At 46.8% G+C, this 24,994-nt stretch overlaps 1 protein-coding gene across 4 annotated transcripts in view; it reads right to left on the bottom strand.

Annotated features, from left to right (window-relative positions):
• Nucleotides 1-24,994, bottom strand: part of LOC147120740 (transmembrane protein 169-like) — a 254,784-nt gene that overhangs the window by 223,575 nt on the left and 6,215 nt on the right. For 2 of the 4 annotated variants that reach the window (XM_085986977.1, XM_085986979.1), the window contains exon 2: nucleotides 3,400-3,789. In XM_085986977.1, coding sequence (XP_085843103.1) covers nucleotides 3,400-3,670 — 271 coding nt within the window. In that variant the 5' untranslated portion in view covers nucleotides 3,671-3,789. Of the gene's footprint in view, nucleotides 1-3,399; nucleotides 3,790-8,925; nucleotides 8,997-24,994 lie in introns of those variants that run through there. The other 2 variants (XM_085986978.1, XM_085986983.1) reach the window with 2 other exon arrangements.

Here is a 24,994-nt window from a genome sequence, read left to right as displayed (position 1 = left end):
AAGTCTAGATTCATGAAATCACAAGGCCTCAACCAGTCACTTCCTCAAAACAAGTCTCTGATGTTAGTCAGACAAGATCCATCTGTTCTAAAGTGTTGGTGCATTTATTAGGTTGTTTTCAAACAGGTACTCTTCCATTTTGTTTCTGATCTTGATTCTGTTAGTTTTCCCATTACTGAGCTCAGGTTAATGGGTCTGTAGTTGCCAGGTATAGCTCCAGTCATCCTTTTAAAATATGAAAAATGATTTTCCCATTACCAATTTGTTCATTTGGGAGTTATTGATCCTCAATGTTTTGTAAATCTTCCCCATTTCTCTGCAAGATGCTGGTGGGATAATATTGTCTTCAGTATCCCAGGGCAATTGGAGAGGAGAGAGGCAGGGCGGGGAGAGAGAAAATCATCCAAAGTTCCTGCTCCTGATCACTATTCCTTGACTCCAGCTGAAAGGTTCGGGGATGGCGTTGAGGACAGCTTTGGACTTAGCTGGAACAACTCGCCATGACTCACCGGCTCACACACCAACACGGGTGAGGATACTCGCCGTGACTCACCGGCTCACACACCAACACTGTGTAGGATAGAGTGCACCTGTAGGATTTAGTAAACATTATTAAAATTTTAAACCATTATTAAATAACTAATATGTGAAACTGTATGTTAAAAGCCTAAAAAGCCTGTATAAAATGATGAATGGCTGAGAAGCAAAGCATGATGGGATATTATGCCAACTTGATGTAATTCTGTAAAATGGGGACCGTGGGGCGCAAGAAATTCAGCAACACTGCAAAAGAAGATCGGGGACTGGAGACAGTCACCACTCCCTGTCTTCTCAAAAATACAGAACCAGCGAAACAATGAGCAGATTAAAAAGCAAAAAGACATCTGTGAGAACTTAGTGTGAAGGTTGATCTCAGATAAGGATAACTTGCTTACTAACTACCACGTAGGCCAAAGGGAGAAAAAGGGTCTAAAAATACAGATATTGAACATCGAAAGCAGCGCGAAGCCACAGGAAGAAGAAACTTCAGTCAACAGAACACAGCAAGAGAATTAAAGAAACCGCGCCACAGTCACTCGGAAGGAACGCCGGGGTTCGATGAACAGACTGCGACTACCTTCTTGTTAAGTATTACTTCTTTGTACAGGATGTTTAATACTTAATAAACCTATTTTACTGACACACAGCAACACGGCTACATGGGTGATTATACTCGCTGTGACTCTCAGCAACACGGCTACATGGGCGAGTATACTCGCTGTGACTCACCGGCTCAAACAGCAACACGGCTACATGGGTGATGACTGCCAACTCCTGCGACTCGAACCCCAGCAAAAGCCACTCCGCTAATGCCGGTGAGTCACATCCCAGCAAGAGTCACTGGCATTAGGGGAAGAGGGAGTACTGAGAAAATAATCAGGGGAGTTAAAAGAAATAGTAGATGCATTGCTGATCATCGTCCAACATTCGATGGAATCTGGAACAGTACCCATGAATTGGAGGGTAGCTAATGTTACCCCACTATTCAAAAAAGGTGGTAGAGAGAAAACGGGGAATTATAGACCGGTAAGCCTGACATCGGTAGTGGGGAAAATGCTAGAGTCCATTATATAAAGGATGTAATAGCAGAGCACTTGGAAAACAGTGACAGGATCGGACAAAGTCAACATGGATTTACAAAAGGTAAATCGTGCTTGACTAATCTACTGGAATTTTTTGAGGATGTAACTGGTAAAATAGATAAGGGAGAATCAGTGTATGTGGTATATTTGGACTTTCAGAAGGCTTTCGATAAGGTCCCGCATAAGAGATTAGCGTGTAAAGTTAAGTCACATGGGATTGGGGGTAAGGTATTGACTTGGATAGAGAACTGGTTGGCAGACAGAAAGCAAAGAGTTGAAATAAACGGGTCTTTTTCCGAGTGGCAGGCAGTGACGAGTGGGGTACCACAGGGATCGGTCCTTGGACCCCAGCTATTCACAATATATATTAATGATCTAGACAAGGGAACTAGATGTAATATCTCCAAATCTGCAGACGACACAAAGCTGGGTGGGTGTGTGTGCTGCGAGGAGGATGCCAAGAAACTCCAGGATGATTTGGACAGGTTGGGTGATTGGGCAAAAGCATGGCAAGATGCAATATATAATGTGGATAAATGTGAGGTTATCCACTTTGGTGGCAAAAACAGGCAGATTATCTGAATGGCAATAGATTGGGAGAAGGAGAAGTGCAACGAGACCTGGGTGTCCTTGTGCACCAGTCGTTGAAGGTAAGCATGCAGGTGCAGCAGGCGGTTAAGAAGGCAAATGGTATGTTGGCCTTCGTAGCGAGGGGGTTTGAGTACAGGAACAAGGATATCTTGCTGCAGTTGTACAGGGCCTTGGTGAGACCACACCTTGAGTAGTGTGTGCAGTTTTGGTCGCCTTATCTGAGGAAGGATGTTCTTGCCATGGAAGGAGTTCAGTGAAGATTCACCAGGCTGATACGTCATTCCTGTCATCCAAGGTATGAGGAGAGATTGGGACGATTGGGCTTGTACTCGCTGGAGTTTAAAAGAATGAGAGGGGATCTCATTGAAACTTATAAAATTCTGACAGGACTGGACAGACTAGATGCAGGAAGGATGTACCCGATGGTCGGGGAGTCCAGAACCAGGGGTCACAATCTAAGGATAAGGGGTAGGCCATTTACATAGAAACATAGAAGATAGGAGCAGGAGTAGGCCATTTCGGCCCTTCGAGCCTGCTCCACCATTCAATGAGATCATGGCTGATCATCCAAACCCTAGCACCCGGTCCCTACACCGACAGCCATCCCACACAAGCCCTATCCCCGTAACCCCATGTATTTAATCCCCCCCTAACACTAAGGGCCAATTTTTGTCATGGCCAATCAACCTAACCCGCACATCTTTGGACTGTGGGAGGAAACCAGAGCACCCGGAGGAAACCCACGCAAACACGGGGAGAATGTGCAAACTCCACACAGACAGTCACCCGAGGCCGGATTTGAACCCGGGTCCCTGGCGCTGTGAGGCAACAGTGCTAACCACTATGCCACCGTGCTGCCCTTAGGACAGAAATGAGGAGGAATTTCTTCACCCAGAGAGTGGTGAACCTGTGGAATTCTCTACCACAGAAGGCAGTAGAAGCCAATTCATTAAATATACTCAAGAAGGAGTTAGATATATTTCTTAAGGCTAAAGGGATCAAGGGGTATGGGGAGAAAGCAGGGACCGGGTACTGAAATTGGATGATCAGCCATGATCTCATTGAATGGCGGAGCAGGCTCGAGGGGCCGAATGGCCTCCTCCTGCTCCTATCTTCTATGTTTCTGTTTTCTATGTTCAGAGTTGAGCTGTGGGCCCGTTCTGCGGTTAGATTCTATCTGTAGTACCTTCTACAGTAGGAGGACAAAGAAAGTTTGCCCTTTCCTCTGTGTTCTTGGCTGCGGTGTCTGGGTCATGTTGGTCTTCCTCCACCTTCTCGCTCGCCGTGCGGTAGATTATAATTGACTCTGGTCTTGGCTCTTTCTTCCTCTTTTTCTTTCGCTCCATGGTAGCGTCTCCTTCCTTCTCAAATATCCCAGCTATCTTCCCAGCTCTCCGTGGGGAGCCCTGGTGTGTCACCGGAGCTGCCTGCTCCGTGCCAATGTTGTTTTGGGGCATCTTGGTGTATACTTTTCACAGAGTGGTCACGTTACATAGGAGGTGTTGCTGCTTCTGACAGTTCCGTCAGAATCTGCTCTGCACGTGCCTCGGGCACAGAACTCCTGTTGTTAAAACAACTAACACAAAAACAATTATTAAAATCTGAAAAATCACAAACATAAAAATGACAGCTTGATGTTCCTTAGTTTTCTTTTGGCACAGGGAGAGGATATGGGGGGGTTGCGGGGGAGTCTCGAGAAAACTCCTGCCCTGTACTCAGACATTCAATGTTTCCTCTAACGACATAGCTGATATTGAGAATTCCCTACCTGGGGGGGGGGGGGGGGGAGGGTCACAGACATGAAGGTGTCCTTTCACCAGACTTTAATTTCCTGCACTGTCCACTTTATTCCACTTTGGAAAAGGGCAGCATAATTAGACACTAGAATGTCCTTCGTGGCCTGTTTGAAGAACATATTGCATCATGTCAACCAAAGGCCAACCAGACAAGTCACCAAAGTTCCTGCTTCCAACAATTTCTTTCCATTGAGGGGACTGCTCTGGCTTTTGGTACCTGATCTATGAATAATTGCAGGACTTTTAGATTTAAATTTGCCTGAAACTTCTGGGATTTGCAACTCAATATTGGCCATGATATTTTAAAAAGTGAAAATCAGAACTAACACAGGGAATTGTGTGTTACTTGCCTGGATGGGGAAGGGCAATGAGATCAACGCTATATTTGCATGTTCGGGGTAGAGGGTTTACCTAAAAGCAGTCCCCTGCACTAAGATCATCCAGACTTTCATAACACTCACTAACTAGCAGTGACTCGGGTCCCAGTCACCCACTAACTGGCAGTTTATACAGTGCTTTTAATGTAGTAAAGTGTCCCAAGGCACTTCACAGGAGTGTTATCAAAAACAAATTTTTACACCGAGCCATATAAGGAGATGTTAGGGCAGATGACCAAAAGCTTGGTCAGAGAGGCAGGTTTTAAGGAGCATATTAAAAGGAGGAACGAGAAGTAGAGAGGCAGAGAGGTTTAAGGAGGATATTCCAGAGCTTTGGGCCCAGGCAGCTGAAGGCACAGCCGCCAATGGTGGAGCAATTAAAATCAGGGATGATCAAGAGGCCAGAACTGGAGGAGCGCAGAGATCTTGGGGGATTGTAGGGCTGGAGGAGATTACAGAGCTAGGGAGGGGCAAGGCCATGGAGAGATTTGAAAACAAGGATGAGAATTTTTAAAATCAAGGCATTGCTTAACTGGGAGCCAATGTGGGTCAGTGAGCACAGGGGAGATGGGTGAACGGGACTTGGTGAGAATTAGGACACGGGTGGCAGAGTTATGGATGACCTCATGTTTATGGAGGGTAGAACTAGGGAGGCCAGCCAGGAGTGTGTTGGAATAGTCAAGTCTAGAAGTAACAAAGGCATGGGTGAGGGCTTCAGCAGCAGATAAGCTGAGGCAAGGGCAGAGACGGGCGATGTTAGAGGTGGAAATGGGCAGTCTTAGTGATAGAGCGGATAGGAGGTAGAAAGCTCAACTCGTGATCAAATATGGCACCAAGATTGCGAACAGACTTGGTCAGCCTTAGACAGTCAGGGATGGAATCAGTGGCAAAGGGACGGAGTTTGTGGCGTGGACCGAAGACAATGGCTGGATGTCGGACAAGCAGTTTGACAGTATAGAGACAGTGGAGGGTTCGAGAGAGGTGGAGGAGAGATAGAGCTGGGTATCATCAGTGTACATGTGAAAACTCATGCTATGTCGTTGGATGATGTCACCAAGGGGCAGCATGTAGGTGAGAAATAGAAGGGGGCCAAGGAAAGATTCTTGGACAACTCCAGAGGTAACGATGCGGGAGTGGGAAGAGAAGCCGTTGAAGATGATTCTCTGGCTCCAACTGGATAGGAATTGAACCAGGCGAGGGCAGTCCCATCCAGCTGGACAACGGTGGAGAGGTGTTGGAACTGAATTTTGTGGTCAGCCGTGTCAAAGGCTGCAGAGGGCTAGATTACCTTTGGTCACAGTCAATTAGGATGTAATTTGTGACCTTGGTAAGAGCCGTTTCGGTAATGTGGCGGTCCCAGTCACTCACTAACCAGCAGCGACTTGGGTCCCAGTCACTCACCAACCAGCAGCAAATCGGGTCCCAGTCACTCACCAACCAGCAGCAAATCGGGTCCCAGTCACTCACCAACCAGCAGCAAATCGGGTCCCAGTCACTCACCAACTAGCAGTGACTCGGGTCCCAGTCATTCACTAAGCAGCAGTGACTTTCCCTGTGGCAGACAGCAGGGAGACTCCTCTGTAATTACCGCAATCAGACTTGTCACCTTTCTTGAAGATGGTAACGATTACGGCGTCCGAGATCCCCTGGAATGCTCTCCTTCCAAATAAGAGAAATTAGTTCATGTATTCTCGCCAATAGCGCTTCTCCGCCATGTTTTAGTGCCTCAGCGGAGATTCCATCTGCCCGAGGCCTTGTGGGATGGCCATTTCAACCTCATGCTGGGCTGGGGTTGTGCTGAGGTGGTGGCAGGTAGTATGTTCCGGGATGGAGTTGAGGATACTCGCTTCGAAGACAGAGTCTTGGTTAAGGAGATCTTCGAAGTGCTCCTTTCAGCGGGCACTGGCTGCCACTCTGTCCTTGATGAGTACCTCTCCGTTCTTGGCCCGCAGTGGGGTAGGACCTTAGGTGCTTGGGCCGTAGGTGATCTTGACTGCGCCAAAGAATCCACGCACGTCGTGGCTGTCGGCTAGCTGCTGGATCTCCTGCGCTTTCTCCACCCACCATCTGTTCTTTAGGTTGCGAGTTTTTTGTTGGACCTCGGCCTTCAGGTGTCTGTAGAGCAGCTTTCTTACTCTAAAGTTGTGTTGCTGTTTCCAGATCTGGAATGCCTTGCGCTTGCGGCTTATTAGCTCCTGGGTCTCCTGGTCGTTCTCGTCGAACCAGTCTTGGTGTTTCCTGGTCGAGTGACCGAGCATCTCTTCACAGGTGCTGATTTTGGAGGCCTCGAGTGCAGACCAGACGCTGTGGGCCTCTGTGTCTCTGAATCACTGAGTCAGCAGGTTGGTTGTGAGGCGCAGGCTGAATAGGGCTTTCTTAGCAGGGTCTTTGAGTGCTCCAGCGTGTGATTTTCCTGCGGCATTGCTTCTGTTGCCGCCGCCGTTTTGGGGCTACGTTGTAAGCAATAGTGATACCCGCCCTCCTATATGCTTCAGAGACATGGACCATGTACCACCAATGCTGCCTCCGCAAGATCCCGCAAATCCATTGACAAGAAAGGCGCCCCAACGTCGGTGCTCGCGCTCAGGCCAACATCCTCAGCATCGAAGCTTTAACCACGCTCGATCAGCTCCGATGGACGGGCCACATCGTCTGCATGCCTGATACGAGACTCGCAAAACAAGCGCTCTACTCGGAGCTCTGACATGACAAGAGAGCCCCAGGTGGGCAGAGGAAACGCATCAAGGAGACCCTCAAAGCCTCCTTGAAAAAGTGTAACATCCCCACCGACACCTGGGAATCCCTGGCGCAAGACTGCACAAAGTGGAGAAGCATCCGGGAAGGCGCCGAACACTTCCGAGTCTCTCTGCCGGGAGCAAGCGGAAGCCAAGCGCAAATAGCGGAAGGAGCGCACATCAACCCAAGCACCCCACCCACCCGCCCAATTCAACCACCATCTGCCCCGCCTGTGACAGAGACTGTAGGTCCCGCATTGGACTCATCAGTCACCTGAGAACTCATTTTTAGTGTGGAAGCAAGGCATCCTCGGTTCCGAGGGACTGCCTAAGAGGAGAAGCAGCAGTGACTCCGGGTCTCAGTCACTCACTAATTAGCAATGACTCGGGTCCCAGTCACTCACTAACTGGCAGTGACTCGGGTCCCAGTCACTCACTCACTAGCAGTGACTCGGGTCCCAGTCACTCACTCACTAGCAGTGACTCGGGTCCCAGTCACTCACTAGCAGTGACTCAGGTCCCAGTCAGTCACTCACTATCCAGCAGTGACTCGGGTCCCAGTCACTCACTAACCGGCAGTGACTCGGGTCCCAGTCACTCACTAACTGGCAGTGACTCGGGTCCCAGTCACTCACTATCCGGCAGTGACTCGGGTCCCAGTCACTCACTAACCAGCAGTGACTCACTATCCAGCAGTGACTCGGGTCCCAGTCACTCACTAACCAGCAGTGACTCGGGTCCCAGTCACTCACTAACCAGCAGTGACTCGGGTCCCAGTCACTCACTAACTGGCAGTGACTCGGGTCCCAGTCACTCACTAACTGGCAGTGACTCGGGTCCCAGTCACTCACTAACTGGCAGTGACTCGGGTCCCAGTCACTCACTAACTGGCAGTGACTCGGGTCCCAGTCACTCACTAACTGGCAGTGACTCGGGTCCCAGTCACTCACTAACTGGCAGTGACTCGGGTCCCAGTCACTCACTAACTGGCAGTGACTCGGGTCCCAGTCACTCACTAACTGGCAGTGACTCGGGTCCCAGTCACTCACTAACTGGCAGTGACTCGGGTCCCAGTCACTCACTCACTAGCAGTGACTCGGGTCCCAGTCACTCACTATCCAGCAGTGACTCTGGAATAACATGGGCTAATAAATGACAGCCAACACAGATTTGTTGAAGGCAAATCATCTGACTAACTAGATCGAGTTTTTGATGAAGTAATGGAGTGGGTTAATGAGGGTAGTGCAGTTGATGATGTGTATATGGATTTTCAGCAGGCGTTTGGCAAAGTACCACACAATGGCCCAGAAATTCGGGTCGGGGGCTTGCCGCAGGTTCAAGCCCCCGACCTACACTTACCTAGCGCGCCGGCAGTTGAGGCCTGGGCCTGCATGGATTTCTTCTCTGTGGCCCGGTCCAGCTCCCGGCGCGCTGTGCTTGCGTGATCCAGCGGCGCACTTAGTGCGATGCGTCGGCTGGGATCAGGTGAGCACTGGGCAACCAATCGGAGGAGGGAAAAGCCCATTCATGAGTTTGACAGAAAGAACTGTCAAACTTATGAAAACTCCGGCCCCCAAAACAGTACTTACCCTTCAAATAATTTTTTTTTTTTTATTTATTTTTTTTATTTTTTTAAATCACACTTTTTAAATAAACTATAAATGACATTAACTATTTTAAACAATAATTTAAATTTTTGAAAAAAATAATTTTATAAAAAAAACAGGGCTTACCTTACTTTAAAATATTTAAAAAAATAAACCGGTGGAAAAAATGTTCTAATTTTAATTAATTGACCACTTACCTTTTAAAATGAAGTCCTTACGCCTGGTTTTTAAATGTGTAAAATGTGGAGGCCTTCACGCACGGAAAAACCTGTAAATAAAAAAGTTCAACGCGCCGCGCAGACTCCCGCGCACACGCGTTCGACCTCTGAACCCCTTCGTTCAGAGGATCGGAAATGCCGGTTTCCCGCACATGCAAGAAACCGGCACTTCCATCGGGTCCACGCGCGAGTACTCCGTGCGTACTCAGGCGTTGGGACCCGAATTTCTGGGCGATTAGACTTGTTAGCAAAATGAAAGCCCGTGGGATAAAGGGACAGTGGCTGCATGGATACAAAATTGGCAAAGGGACTGAAAGCAGAGAGCAGTGAACGGTTGATTTTCAGACTGGAGGGAAGTATACAGTGGTGTTCCCAAAGGTTCAGTTTTGGGACTGCTGCTATTTTTGTTATATATTAATGACCTGGACTTGGGTATACAAAGTTTGCAATGACACAAAGCTTGGAAATGTAGTAAACAGTGAGGAGGATAGTAGCAGACTTCAAGAGGACATCGACAGACTGGTGAAATGGGCAGACACATGGCAGATGGACTTTAACTCAGAGGTGATTAATTTTGGTAGTAAGAATGAGGGGACAATAAAATTGTACCATTTTATTTTTAAAGGGGGTGCAAGAACAGAGAGACCTGGGGGTTCATATATAGAAATCATTGAAGGTGGCAGGACAGGTTGATAAAGCTAGCAAAAAACATACGAGATCCTGGGCTTTATAAATAGGGTACAAAAGCAAGGAAGTTATGTAAACATTCATAAAATACTGGTTAGACCCCAGACGCAGTATTGTGTCCAAATCTGGGAACTACACTTTGGGAAGGATGTCAAGGCCTTGGAGAGGATGCAGAGGAGATTTACTAGAATGGTACCAGGGATGAGGGACTTCAGTTATGTGGCGAGACTGGAGAAGCTGGGGTTGTTCTCCTTAGAGCAGAGAAGGCCGAGGGGAGATTTAATAGAGGTGTTCAAAATCATGAGGGGTTTTGATAGAGTAAATAAGGAGAAACTGTTTCCAGTGGCAGAAAGGTCCGTAACCAGAAAGAACCATAGAGTCGTAGAAATTTGCAGCACAGAAGGAAGCCATTTGGCCCATCGTGTCTGTGCTGGCCGAAAAAAAGCTCTCCAGCCTCCTTCCACTTTCCAGCTCTAGGTCCGTAGCCCTGTAGGTTACAACACTTCAAGTGTATATCCAAGTACTTTTTAAATGCGATGAGGGTTTCTGCCTCGACCACCCTTTCAGGCAGTGAGTTCCAGACCCCCAACCACCCTCTAGGTGAAAAAAGTTCTCAACTCCCCTCCAATCCTTCGACCAATTACTTTAAATCTATGCCCTCTGGTTATTGACCACTCTGCTAAGGGAAATAGGTCCTTCCTATCCATTCTATCTAGGCCCCTCATAATTCTATACACCTCAATTAGGTCTCCCTCCCCCTAGCCTCCTCTGTTCCAAAGAAAACACCAGCCTATCCAATCTTCCATCAAAACTAAAATTCTCCAGTCCTGGCAGCATCCTTGTAAATCTCCCCTGCACCCCCACTAGTGCAATCACATATGTCCTGTAATGTGGTGACCAGAACTGCACGCAGTACTCTAGCTGTGGCCTAACTTGTGTTTGAAACAGTTGAAGCATAACCCCCCTGCTCTTGTATTCTATGCCACGGCTATAAAGGAAAGTATCCCGTACGCCTTCTTAATCACCTTATCTACCTGGCCTGCTACCTTCAGGGATCTGTGGACATGCACTCCAAGGTCCCTTTGTTCCTCTACACTACTCAGTGTCCTACCATTTAATGTGTATTCCCTTTCCTTGTTAGCCCTCCCCAAATGCATGACCTCGCACTTCTCCGGATTGAATTCCATTTGCCACTGTTCTGCCCACCTGACCAGTCCATTGATATCTTCCTGCAGTCTACAGCTTTCTCCCTCACTATCAACCACACGGCCAATTTTTGTATCATCTGCAAACTTCTTAATCTAAAGTCTAAATCATTGATATATACCATGAAAAGCAAGGTACTGAGCCCTGCAGAACCCCACTGGAAACAGCCTTCCAGTCACAAAAACACCCATCGACCATTACCCTTTGCTTCCTGCCACTGAGCCAATTTTGGATCCAACTTGACACTTTCTTCAACCGAGAATGAGGAACTGAAATAAATTAGTATTAGTAAAAAAATAGTACTGGAGAAATTAATGGGACTGAAAGCCGATAAATTCCCTGGACCTGATGGCCTACATCCTAGAGTTTTGAAAGAGATGGCTATAGCGGTAGTGGATGCATTGGTTGCCATTTTCCAAAATTCCATAGATTCTAGAATGGTCCCCACGGATTGGAAGGTAGCAAATGTGATCCCACTATTTAAGAAAGGAGGGAGAGAGAAAACGGAAAACTACAGACCAGTTAGCCTGACATCAGTAGTAGGGAAAATGCTAGAATCTATTATTAAGGACGTGGTAACAGGGCACTTAGAAAATAATAGGATTGGGCAGAGTCAACACGGATTTATAAAAGGGAAATCGTGTTTGGTAAACTTTTTTGAGGTTGTAACTAGCAGAATAGATAAGGGGAACCAGTGGATGTGGTGTATTTGTATTTTCAGAAGGCTTTCGATAAGGTGCCACACGAGGTTATTAAACAAAATTAGGGCTCATGGAATTGGGGGTAATATACTAGCATGGATTGAGGATTGGTTAACAGACAGAAAACAGAGAGTAGGAATAAACGGGATAAAAAGGAGAAAAAAATTAGAGTAGGAGAGAAAGCTAGCTAGAAATATAAAAACAGATAGTAAGAGTTTCTATCGATATTTAAAAAGAAAAGAGAGTTAACAAAGTGAGCACTGGTCCTATAGAAAGTGAGTCTGGGGAATTAATAATGGAAAATAAGGAGATGGCAGCTGAATTGAACATCGGTCTTCACTATAGAGGATACAAGTAACATCCCAGAAATAGCTGTAAATCAGGAAATGGAAGGGAGGGAGGAACGCAAGAAAATAATCACCAGGGAAGTGGTACTGAGCAAATTGTTGGAGCTGCGGGCTGACTAGTCCCCGGGTCCTGATGGACTTCATCCTAAGGTCTTAAAAGAAGTGGCTAGTGAGATAGTTGATGCGTTGGTTTTAATTTTCCAAAATTCCCTAGCTTCGAGGAAGGTGCCATTATATTGGAAAATAGCAAATGTAACTCCTTTATTCAAAAAAGGGAGACAGAAAGCAGGAAACTACAGGCCAGTTAGCTTAACATCCGTCATAGGGAAGATGTTAGAAGCTATTATTAAAGACGTTATAGCAGGGCACTTAGAAAAGTTCAAGGTAATCAGGCAGAGTTAACATGGTTTTGTGAAAGGGAAATCATGTTTAACCAATTTATTGGAGTTCTTTGAGGAAGTAACCTGCGCTGTGGATAAAGGGGAACCGGTGGATGTACTGTACTTAGATTTCCAGAAGGCATTTGGTAAGGTGGCACATCAAAGGTTATTGCAGAAAATAAAAGCTCATGGTGTAGGGGGTAACATATTGGCATGGATAGAAGATTGGCTAGTTAGCAAGAAACAGAGAGTAGGCATAAATGGGTAATTTTCTGGTTGGCAGGATGTAACGAGTGGTGTGCCACAGGGATCAGTGCTGGGGCCTCAACTTTTTACAATTTATATAAATAACTTGGATGAAGGGACCGAAGGTATGGTTGCTAAATTTGCTGATGACACAAAGATAGGTAGGAAAGTAAATTGTGAAGAGGACATAAGGAGTCTACAAAGGGACATAGATATGTTAGGTGAGTGGGCAAAGATCTGGCAAATGGAGTATAATGTGGGAAAATGTGAAGTTGTCCATTTTGGCAGGAAGAATAAAAAAAGCATATTATCTAAATGGTGAGAGATTGCAGAGGGATCTGGGTGTCCTAGTGCATGAATCGCAAAAGGTTACTGTGCAGGTACACCAAGTAATTAGGAAAGCTAATAGAATGTTATTGTTTATTGCGAGGGGAATTGAATACAAAAGTAGGGAGGTTATGCTTCAGTTATACAGGACATTGGTGAGACCACATCTGGAGTACTGTGTACAGTATTGGTCTCATTATTTAAGGAAGGATGTAAATGCATTGGAAGCAGTTCAGAGAAGGTTTACTAGGCTAATACCTGGAATGGGTGGGTTGTCTTATGAGGAAAGGTTGGATAGGCTTGGCTTGTATCCGTTGGGAGTTTAGAAGAGTAAGAGATTGAAACATATAAGATCCTGAGGGGTCTTGACAGCGTGGATGTGGAGAGGATGTTTCCTCTTGTGGGAGAATCTAGAACTAGGGGTCACTGTTTAAAAATAAGGGGTCGCCCATTTAAGACAGAGATGAGGAGAATTTTTTTCTCACAGAGGGTCGTGAGTCTTTGCAGCTCTCTTCCTCAGAGGGCGGTGGAAGCAGAGTCTTTGAATATTTTTAAGGCGGAGGTAGATAGATTCTTGATAAGCAAGGGGGGTAGGCGGGAATGTGGAGTAATCAGATCAGCCATGATCTTACTGAATGGCAGAGCAAGCTCGAAGGGCCTACTCCTGCTCCTAATTCGTATGTTTGTATGGGTCATTTTCAAGTTGGCAGGCTGTAACTAGTGGGGTACCGCAAGGATCAGTGCTTGGGCCTCAGCTATTCACAATCTACATCAATGATTTGGATGAGGGGACCAAATGTAATATATCCAAGTTTGCTGGGTGGGAATGTAAGCTGTGAGGAGGATCCAAGGAGGCTTCAAGGGGATATAGACAGGCTAAGTGAGTGGGCAAATGGAATATAATGTGGAGAAAAGTGAAGTTATCCACTTTGGTAGGAAAAATAGAAAAGCAGAGTATTTTTTAAATGGAGAGAGATTGGGAAATGTTGGTATTCAGAGGGACCTGGGTGTCCTTGTACACGAATCACAAAGTTAACATGCAGGTACAGCAAGCAATTAGGAAAGCAAATGGTATGTTGGCCTTTATTACAAGAGGATTTGAGTATAAGAGTAAAGAAGTCTTACTGCAATTATATAGGGCCCTGGTGAGACCATACCTGGAGAATTGTGTACAGATTTGGTCTCCTTACCCAAGGAAGGATATACTTGCCTCAGTGAGTGCAACGAAGGTTCACCAGACTGGTTCCTGGGATGGGGGGGATTGTCCTATGAAGAGACATTGAGTAGACTAGGCCTATATTCTCTAGAGTTTAGAAGAATGAGGGGCGAGCTCACTAAAACATACAAAATTCTTACAGGGCAGATGCAGGAAGGATGTTTCCCTTGGTTGTGGAGTCTAGACCAGGGGTCACAGTCTCAGAATAAGGGGTCAGCCATTTAGGACTGAGAGGAGTAGAAATGTCTTCACTCAGAGGGTGGTGAATCTTTGGAATTCTCTACCCCGGAGGGCTGTGGAGGCTCAGTCATTGAGTATATTCAAGACAGAGATCGATAGATTTTTGAATATTAAGGGAATCAAGGGATATGGGGATAGTGCAGGAAAGTGGAGATGAGGCTGAAGATCAACCATGATCTTGTTGAATGGTGGAGCAGGCTCGAAGGCTCAAATGGCCGACTCCTGCTCCTATTTAGTGTGTTCTTATGTTATTTTCTATCCCTTGGATCCCATGCTTTTTGCTTTTCTGACCAGTCTGCCATGTGGGACCTGGTCAAAAGCCTTGCGAAATTCCATGTAGACTACATCAAATGCACTACCCTCATCAACCCTCGTTACCTCCTCAAAAAATTCAATCAAGTTAGTCAGACACGACTTTCCCTCAACAAATCCATGCCTTTATTAATCCGTGCCTTTCTAAATGGCGATTAATACGGTCCCTCAGAATTTTTTCCAATAATTTGCCCACCACCAAGGTTAGGCTGACTGACCTGTAATTACTCGGTCAATTTCTTTCTCCATTCTTAAACGTCAGCAGTCCTCCAGCTCCACACCTGGAGCCAGCGGGGATTGGAAAATGGTCAGAATCTCTATTTCTTCCCTTGCACCTCTTAACAGCCTGGGATACATTTCATCCCAGTCTGGAGATTGACCGCCTTTCAAAGATGCTAAACCCCTTAATATTTCCTCTTTCACTATGTTTATCTCATCTAATATTTCACACTCCTCAACTACAGTGCCCCCGTTTTGTGAAGACAGACGCAAAGTATTCATTAAGAACCATACCCACGTCTTCGCATCTCCCCTCAAAAAGGAGACGGGAGACATTTTTTTGCTGAGTGAGTTATGATCATCTGGAATGCGCTGCTTTAAAGGGCGGTGGGCGCAGATTCAATATTAACTTTCAAAAGGGAATTGGATAAATACTTGAAGGGGAAAAAATTCTCCCTGCTTACCCCTCCCCTCCTCCATCTCCCCCTTTACCCCTCCCCTCCTCCATCTCCCCCTTACCCCTCTCCTGCTCCCTCCTCCATCTCCCCCTTACCCCTCTCCTGCTCCCTCCCCTGCTCCATCTCCCCCTTTACCCCTCTCCTGCTCCCTCCCCTCCATCTCCCCCTTTACCCCTCTCCTGCTCCCTCCCCTCCTCCATCTCCCCCTTACCCCTCCCCTGCTCCCTCCCCTGCTCCATCTCCCCCTTTACCCCTCTCCTGCTCCCTCCCCTCCATCTCCCCCTTTACCCCTCTCCTGCTCCCTCCCCTCCATCTCCCCCTTTACCCCTCTCCTGCTCCCTCCCCTCCTCCATCTCCCCCTTTACCCCTCCCCTGCTCCCTCCCCTGCTCCATCTCCCCCTTACCCCTCTCCTGCTCCCTCCCCTCCATCTCCCCCTTTACCCCTCTCCTGCTCCCTCCCCTCCTCCATCTCCCCCTTTACCCCTCTCCTGCTCCCTCCCCTCCTCCATATCTCCCCCTTTACCCCTCTCCTGCTCCCTCCCCTGCTCCATCTCCCCCTTTACCCCTCTCCTGCTCCCTCCTCCATCTCCCCCTTTACCCCTCTCCTGCTCCCTCCCCTCCTCCATCTCCCCCTTACCCCTCTCCTGCTCCCTCCCCTCCTCCATCTCCCCCTTACCCCTCTCCTGCTCCCTCCTCCATCTCCCCCTTTACCCCTCTCCTGCTCCGTCCTCTCCTCCATATCTCCCTTTACCCCTCTCCTGCTCCCTCCTTCCTCCACTCCTCCCTTTCCTCCTGCTCCCTCCTCTCCCCTGGGATAAGGCTTCTCCCCATGCTCGGTGTTACGACTGTAGTTAGCCATCATTTCTACCTGGGCTGGCCGCTGGACCATTCTTCAATGTTGCTCCTTGCCAGCTGCCCATTCTCAGTGCCAATTCTGGCTGCTCCTCCAGCCCACTGATTGGCTGTTTTACATAGAAGCATAGAATGTTCCAGCACGGAAGGAGGCCATTCGGCCCATCGCGTCCGCGCCAGCCAACAAAGAGCTATCCGGCCTAATCCCACTTCCCAGCTCTTGGTCCGTAGCCCTGCAGGTTAGAACATCCCAAGTGCACATCCAAGTATTTTTTAAATGTGGTTAGGGTTCCTGCCTCTACCACCCTTTCAGGCAGTGAGTTCCAGACCCCCACAACCCTCTGGGTGAAGAAATTTCCCCTCAAATCCCTTCTAAACCTTCCACCAATTACTTTAAATCTGTGCCCCCTGGTTTTTGACCCCTCTGCTAAGGGAAATAGGTCCTTTCTATCCACTTTATCTATGCCCCTCATAATTTTATACACCTCAATCAGGTCTCCCCTCAGCCTCCTCTGTTCCAAGGAAAACAGACCCAGCCTATCCCGTCTTTCCTCATAGCTAAGATTCTCTACTCCTGGCAACATCCTTGTAAATCTCCTCTGCACCCTCTCTAGTGCAATCACATCTTTCCTGTAATGTGGTGACCAGAACTGCACGCAGTAGTCTAGCTGAGGCCTAACTAGTGTTTTATACAGTTGAAGCATAACCCCCCGCTCTTGTATTCTATGCCACGGCTAATAAAGGCAAGCATTCCGTATGCCTTCTTAACCACCTTATCTACTTGGCCTGCTACCTTCAGGGATCTGTAGACATGCACTCCAAGGTCCCTTTGTTCCTCTACACTACTCACTCAGTGTCCGACCATTTAATGTGTATTCCCTTTCCTTGTTAGTCCTCCCCAAATGGATGTCTCAGAGCGGCTGCAGAACATTTTGGAAGGGGAGGGTGAACAGCCAGTTGTCGTGGTGCATATAGGTACCAACGATATAGGTAAAAACCAGGATGAGGTCCTAAAAGCTGAATATAGGGAGTTAGGAGGTAAATTAAAAAATAGGACCTCAAAAGGTAGTAATCTCAGGAATGCTACCAGTGCCACGTGCTAGTCAGATTAGAAATAGAAGGATTTTTCAGATGAATACGTGGCTAGAGGAATGGTGCCAGGGGGAGGGATTCAAGTTCCTGGGACATTGGAACCGGTTCTGGGGGAGGTGGGACCAGTTCAAACCGGACGGTCTGCACCTGGGCAGGGCTGGAACCGATATCCTAGGGGGTGTGTTTGCTAGTGCTCTGGGGGAGGGTTTAAACTAAGATGGCAGGGGGTTGGGAACCTGAGCAGGGGGACAGAGGAAAGGGAAACAAGGATAGAAACATAGAAGATAGGAGCAGGAGTAGGCCATTCAGCCCTTCGAGCCTGCTCCGCCATTCAACGAGATCATGGCTGATCATCCAAACCCTAGCACCCGGTCCCTACACCGACAGCCATCCCACCCAAGCCCTATCCCCGTAACCCCACGTATTTAATCCCCCCTAACACTAAGGGTCAATTTTAATCATGGCCAATCAACCTAACCCGCACATCTTTGGACTGTGGGAGGAAACCGGAGCACCCGGAGAAAACCCACGCAAACACGGGGAGAATGTGCAAACTCCACACACAGTCACCCGAGGCCGGATTTGAACCTGGGTCCCTGGCGCTGTGAGGCAACAGTGCTAACCAAATCAAAAGAAAGGAAGGAGAAAACCAAAAGTGGCAATCAGAGAAATCAACAGTTTAAATCAAACATGGCCACAGTAAATAACAATTGTAATAGGTCGAAGGGCGTTAACAATATAAGCCTGAAGGCTGTGTGTCTTAATGCGGGGAGCATTCGTAATAAGGTGGATGAATTGGCTGCGCAAATAGAGGTAAACGAATATGATTTGGTTGGGATTACGGAAACGTGGCTCAAGGATGGCCAAGGCTGGGAACTCAACATCCAGGGGTATTCGATATTCAGGAAAGATAGGCAAAAAGGAAAGGGAGGAGGGGTAGCATTACTGGTTAAAGAAGGGATTAACACAATTGTAAGGAAGGATATTAGCTCTGATGTGGAATCTGTATGGATAGAATTGAGAAATACCAAGGGGCAGAAAACATTAGTGGGAGTGGTATATAGGCCTCCAAACAGTAAGGCGGAGGTTGGGGATGGCATTAAAAGGGAAATTAAAGAAGCGTGCAATAAGGGCACAGAGTCATCATGGGTGACTTTAATCTACATATAGATTGGGCTAACTGTTAGATCCGTGTGTTAATGGAGACACGGAATAGAAACATAGAAACATAGAGATAGGAACAGGAGTAGGCCATTCGGCCCTTCGAGCCTGCTCCGCCATTCAATGAGATCATGGCTGATCTTCGTCTGAGATCATAGCTGATCTTACCAGTTCAGTACCCCGTCCCCGCCTTTTCTCCGTAACCCTTAATCCCCTTAGCCTTCAGAAATATATCCAATTCTCTCTTGAAAATATTTATTGAATTAGCCTTCACAGCCCTCTGTGGCAGGGAATTCCACAGGCTCACCACTCTGAGTGAAGAAATTCTTCCTCATCTCTGTTTTAAATGATTTGCCCGCTATTTTTAGACTGTGGCCCCTGGTTCTGTGCTCCCCGGCCATTGGAAACATTCTCTCTGAATTCAGCCTGTCCAGGCCTGCCATAATTTTATATGTTTCGATGAGATCCCCTCTCAATCTTCTAAACTCCAGTGAGTACAAGCCCAAACTATTTAATCTCTCTTCGTAGGTCATTCCCGCCATTCCAGGTATCAGCCTGGTGAATCGCCGCTGCACTCTTTCCATGGCAAGAACATCCTTCCGCAGATGGGGCGACCAAAACTGTACACAATACTCCAGATGCGGTCTCACCAGCACCTTGTACAGCTGTAGTAAGGTATCCCTATTCCTATACTCGAACCCCCTTGATATGAAGGCCAACATACCATTTGCCTTCTTAATCGCCTGTTGCACCTGCATGCTCTCCTTCAGTGACTGGTGCACAAGAACACCCAGGTCCCTCTGCACTTCCCCATCTCCCAATCTATTGCCATTTAGATAATAATCTACCCTCCTGTTTTTACCCCCAAAGTGGATAACCTCGCATTTGTCCACATTATAGTGCATCTGCCACGTATCCGCCCATTCCCCCAACCTGTCCAAATCGCACTGTAGCCTCCTGACATCCTCATCAGAGCCCACCCCTCCTCCTAGTTTAGTGTCGTCAGCGAATTTGGAAATATTGCATCCAATTCCCTGATCCAGATCATTTATATATATTGTGAACAGCTGGGGTCCCAGGACAGATCCTTGCGGCACCCCGCTGGTCACTGCCTGCCACTCCGAAAACGAGCCGTTTATTCCAACTCTCTGTTTTCTATCCGCCAGCCAGTTCTCTATCCACGTTAATACTTTGCCCCCAATCCCATGAGCCTTAATTTTGCATGATAATCTTTTGTGTGGAACCTTATCGAAGGCTTTCTGGAAGTCAAGGTACACCACATCCACTGGCTCTCCCCCATCTATTTTACCAGTTACTTCCTCAAAAAATTCCAGCAGATTAGTCAAACACGATTTACCCTTTGTAAATCCATGTTGACTCTGTCCGATCCTTTCCCCATTTGTCAAGTGCTCCGCTATTTTATCCTTAATAATGGACTCTAGCATTTTGCCCACAACCGATGTAAGGCTTACTGGTCTATAATTCCCTGCTTTCTCTCTACCCCCCTTTTTAAATATTGGGGTAACATTAGCTACCCTCCAATCCACGGGTACTGTTCCCGAGTCAATGGAGTTCCGGAAGATGATCCTTAGAGCATCTGCTATCTCCAGGGCCACCTCCTTAAGTACCCTAGGATGTAGTTTATCAGGCCCCGGGGATTTGTCGGCCTTCAGTCCCCTCAACTTACCCAACACCATATCCCTAGAGATACTAATTTCTGTCAGCTCCTCCCTCTCATTAGTCCCTATGTTTGCCGATATTCCTGGGAGGTTATTTGTGTCCTCCTTTGTGAATACAGAACCAAAGTATGAGTTTAATTGGTCTGCCATTTCCTTATTCTCCATTATATATTCTCCTGAATCGGACTGCAAGGGACCGACTTGGGATTTTACCAGTCTTTTCCTCCTGATATACCGATAAAAGCTTTTGCAGTCTGTCTTTATGTTTGCTGCAAGTTTACTTTCGTATTCTATTTTCCCCTTCCTGATTAATCCCTTTGTCCTCTTTTGCTGTATCCTGTACTGCCCCCAATCTTCCGGTCTGGTGCTTTTTTTTGCCAGTTGATATGCCCTTTTTTTTGATTTTATGCTGTCCCTAATTTCCCTCGTTATCCACGGTTGAGTCACCTTTTTAGGTTTATTTTTATGCCAAACCGGTATAAACATGTTCTGGAATTCTTCCATTCTATCTTTGAATGCTTGCCATTGTCTATCCACTGTCAATCCCCCCAGAAACACCACCCAATCAATCTTACCCAATTCCCGTCTCATACCCTCGTAATTCCCTTTATTTAAGTTCTGGACCTTAGTCTCTGATTCAATTTCCTCACTCTCCATCTCGACTGAGAGCTCGATCATATTATGATCGCTCTGACCCAAGGGGCCTCGTACAAGAAGATTGCTGATAAGTCCCTTCTCATTGCACAATACCCAGTCTAAAATGGCCTGATCTCGAGTCGGCTCCTCGACATATTGGTCCAGATAACCGTCCCGAAAACATTCCAGGAATTCCTCCTCCTCAGAATTTTTACTAATTTGGGTAGTCCAATCAATATGTAAATTAAAGTCACCCATGATGACAGCTGTGCTCTTATCGCACGCTTCTCTAATTTCCCTTTTTATGCCTTCCCTCACCTCCATATTACTATTTGGAGGCCTATATATCACACCCACTAACGTTTTCCTCCCCTTGCAGGAGTTGATTTAACAAGTGTTTACTGAACAAAGTCTGGAGGTGAACTAACTACACAAGTCGCTACACAGGCTTATATACCCGAGTGGTCACTACTGGTACTACAGTATACAGGGGCTTCAAAAACATAGTTCCTCTTAAAGGTACATACACTACACTAACCAAATTAGTAACAATACTGTGGAGGAGGAATTCCTGGAGTGTTTACGGGATGGTTTCCTGGACCAATATGTCGAGGAACCAACCAGAGATCAGGCCATCTTAGACTGGGTATTATGTAACGAGAAAGGATTAATTAGCAATCTTGTTGTACAAGGCCCCTTGGGTCAGAGCGATCATAATATGATCGAATTCTTCATCAAGATGGAGAATGAAGTAGTTGACTCAGAGACTAGGGTCCTGAATTTAAATAAAGGAAACTACGATGGTCTGAGGAGCGAGTTGGGTAGGATTGATTGGGGAATGTCACTCAAAGGGTTGATGGTGGATCGGCAATGGCAAACATTCAAAGACCGCATGGATGAACTACAGAATTTGTTCATCCCAGTTTGGCATAAAAATAAAACAAAAAAGGTGACTCAAACTTGGCTAACAAGGGAAATTTGGGATAGCATAAGATCCAAGGAGACAACATATAAATTGGCCAGGAAAAGCAATAATCCTGAGGATTGGGAGCAATTTAGGATTCAACAAAGGAAGACAAAGGGATTAATTAAGAAGGGGAAAATAGAATATGAGAATAAGCTTGCAGGGACCATAAAAACTGACTGTAAACGCTTTTATAGATATGTGTGAAGAGAAAAAGATTGGTGAAGTCAAGCATAGGTCCCTTACAGTCAGAATCAGGGGAATTTATAATGGGAAACAAGGAAATGGCAGACCAACTATAAATACATATTTTGGTTCTGTCGTCACAAAGGAGGACACAAATAACCTCCTAGAGATGCCGGGGAACATAGGGTCTGATGAAAGGGAGGAACTGAAAGAAATCAGTATTTGTAGGGAAATGGTGTTCGTGAAATTGATGGGACTGAAGGCCGATAAATCCCCAGGGCCTGATAATCTACATCCTAGGGTACTTAAGGAAGTGGCCCTAGAAATAGTAGATGCATTGCTGATCATCTTCTAACATTCGACGGAATCTGGAACAGTACCCATGGATCGGAGGGTAGCTAATGTTACCCCACTATTCAGAAAAGGTGGTAGAGAGAAAATGGGGAATTACAGACCGGTAAGCCTGACATCGGTAGTGGAGAAAATGCTAGAGTCCATTATAAAAGATGTAATAGCAGAGCACTTGGAAAACAGTGACAGGATCGGACAAAGTCAACATGGATTTACAAAAGCTAAATCATGCTTGACTAATCTACTGGAATTTTTTGAGGATGTAACTGGTAAAATAGATAAGGGAGAACCAGTGGATGTGGTGTATTTGGACTTTCAGAAGGCTTTCGATAAGGTCCCACATAAGAGATTAGCGTGCAAAATTAAGGCACATGGGATTGGGGGCAAGGTATTGACTTGGATAGAGAACTGGTTGGCGGACAGAAAGCAAAGAGTTGGAATAAACGGGTCGTTTTCCGAGTGGCAGGCAGTGACTAGTGGGGTACCGCAAGGATCGGTCCTAGGACCCCAGCTGTTCACAATATATATTAATGATCTGGACAAGGGAATTGGATGTAATATCTCCAAATTTGCAGACGACACAAAGCTGGTTGGGAGGGTAAGCTGTGGAGGAGGATGTCGTGAAACTCCAGTACGATCTGGACAGGTTGGGTGATTGGGCAGAAACATGGCAAATGCACTATAATATGGATAAATGTGAGGTTATCCACTTGGGTGGCAAAAACAGGAAGGCAGATTATTATTTGAATGGCAATAGATTGGGAGAAGGGGAAGTGCAAAGAGACCTGGGTGTTCTTGTGCACCAGTCACTGAAGGTAAGCATGCAGGTGCAGCAGGCAGTTAAGAAGGCAAATGGTATGTTGGCCTTTGTAGCAAGAGGGTTCGAGTACAGGAACAAGGATGTCTTGCTGCAGTTGTACAGGGCCTTGGTGAGACCACATCTTGAGTATTGTGTGCAGTTTTGGTCACCTTACCTGAGGAAGGACGTTCTTGCCATGGAAGGAGTGCAGCGAAGATTCACCAGGCTGATACCTGGGATGGCAGGAATGACGTATGAGGAGAGATTGTGTCGATTAGGCTTATACTCACTGGAGTTTAGAAGATTGAGAGGGAATCTCATCGAAACCTATAAAATTGTGTCAGGCCTGGACAGACGAGATGCACGAAGGATGTTTCTGATGGCCGGGGAGTCCAGAACCAGGGGTCACAGTCTAAGGATAAGGGGGAAGCCATTTAGGACACAGATGAGGAATTTCTTCACCCAGAGTGTGGTGAACCTGTGGAATTCTCTACCACAGAAGGCAGTAGAGGTCAATTCATTAAATATATTCAAGAAAGAGTTGGATATATTTCTTAAGGCTAAAGGGATCAAGGGATATGGGGAGAAGGCAGGGACAGGGTACTGAATTTGGAGGATCAGCCATGATCTCATTGAATGGCGGAGCAGGCTCGAAGGGCCTACTCCTGCTCCTATCTTCTAGGTTTCTATGTTTCTATTTATATGGAGAATATTTGTGTTTTTGGCTCTTTATATCTTGGTGTAGGGGGCAATAGTTTTATATTTTTACTAGCAGGGGGTGCCCGGCATTGCCAGGGCAATTTTGGGCAGCGCGGTCTGCCTGCCGGTGTGTCTCCCCTCTCTCTCTCCCTCCCTCCCTCTGCCCGTTGACAGCCGGCAGCTGCAGCTCGCCCGCCCGTTGCGTGTCTGGGGCCTAGCGCTTGAGGCCCGGCCAGGCTCTCGGGGCGAGACGGACCCGAGCTCCCCCACAGCTGACGGATGGCGACGGCCGCTGCCGCTTCCCCGACCGCTGTGTGTCGGGCCGAGTGGTTGCGAGGCACGGCCCGAGTGAGCCCAACTTACCTGCCGCTCCGGCGGGGCGGGAGCCGCAATGTGGGGGTTTCTTTTGCTGCTGCTGTCCCTGTGGGGATGGAAAAAATGGCGGCGAAGTTTAGGGAGACTGGAGGATTAGGACCCGCCCGTGACGCACTGATTGGTCAACCATCAGGTGAGTGAACTGTAGGATTGGTCAAGCAGCACGTGACTCAACGCTAATGAGAGGTAGGATTGGTCAACCGCTAATGAGTGGATTTTTGAACGTTTTTTGTATACTGTCCAAACAATTTTTGTCTGACGAAAAAGTAAAGACGCCTACGAGAGTCCCCTAATGATAAGGTTTCTTTCGATATAACATACGTGTAGGTACGCTCTATAACGTTTGATTGTACAGACAGAGAGACAGACCGGATATAGATAGATTATACACTATATTTTTCTGTGCTCATTTTGTATATTTAGGTTCTAGTCTTTTTATATATTACAGTGGAGTTAATAATCATGTAATTTTGTTATAGGCTCTTTATATCTTGGTGTGGGGAAATAATTTTAATTATTTGGTACAGCCTCTATATATTTTTTATATATTAGCCTGTATTTTTAAATATTTTTACTAACTCCTTGAATACTCGTGAGTGCGATATTTGAAAAGGAAGTTTGCAGGGCTTTGGGGAACTAGCAGACGAATGGGACTAAGGTTAAAGAGCCGGCACAGACACGATGGGCCAAATGGCCTCCTTGTAGTGCTACTGTGGGATAGGATCCAAGTTGAAGGTTGGAAGACCATACGGTGAGCACTGGAATAGTAGAATCCGGAGGCAACAAAAGCGTGCATTACAGTTTCAGCGGAAGACGAGGTGAGGCAGAGGCTGGCAAAGGTCGACAGTGCTAGACAGTTTAGGACACGGGGTAGTGTAGGAAGAGAGGAGTGCGGGCATCAGATGGAGACAGGAC

This window comes from Somniosus microcephalus, chromosome 4, assembly GCF_052327205.1.
Source record: "Somniosus microcephalus isolate GS21.2 chromosome 4, FLI_Smic_1.0, whole genome shotgun sequence".
Taxonomy (NCBI): Eukaryota; Metazoa; Chordata; class Chondrichthyes; order Squaliformes; family Somniosidae; genus Somniosus; species Somniosus microcephalus.
Note: the sequence above shows the minus strand (reverse complement) of the source record. Positions and strands in the feature narration are given on the sequence as shown.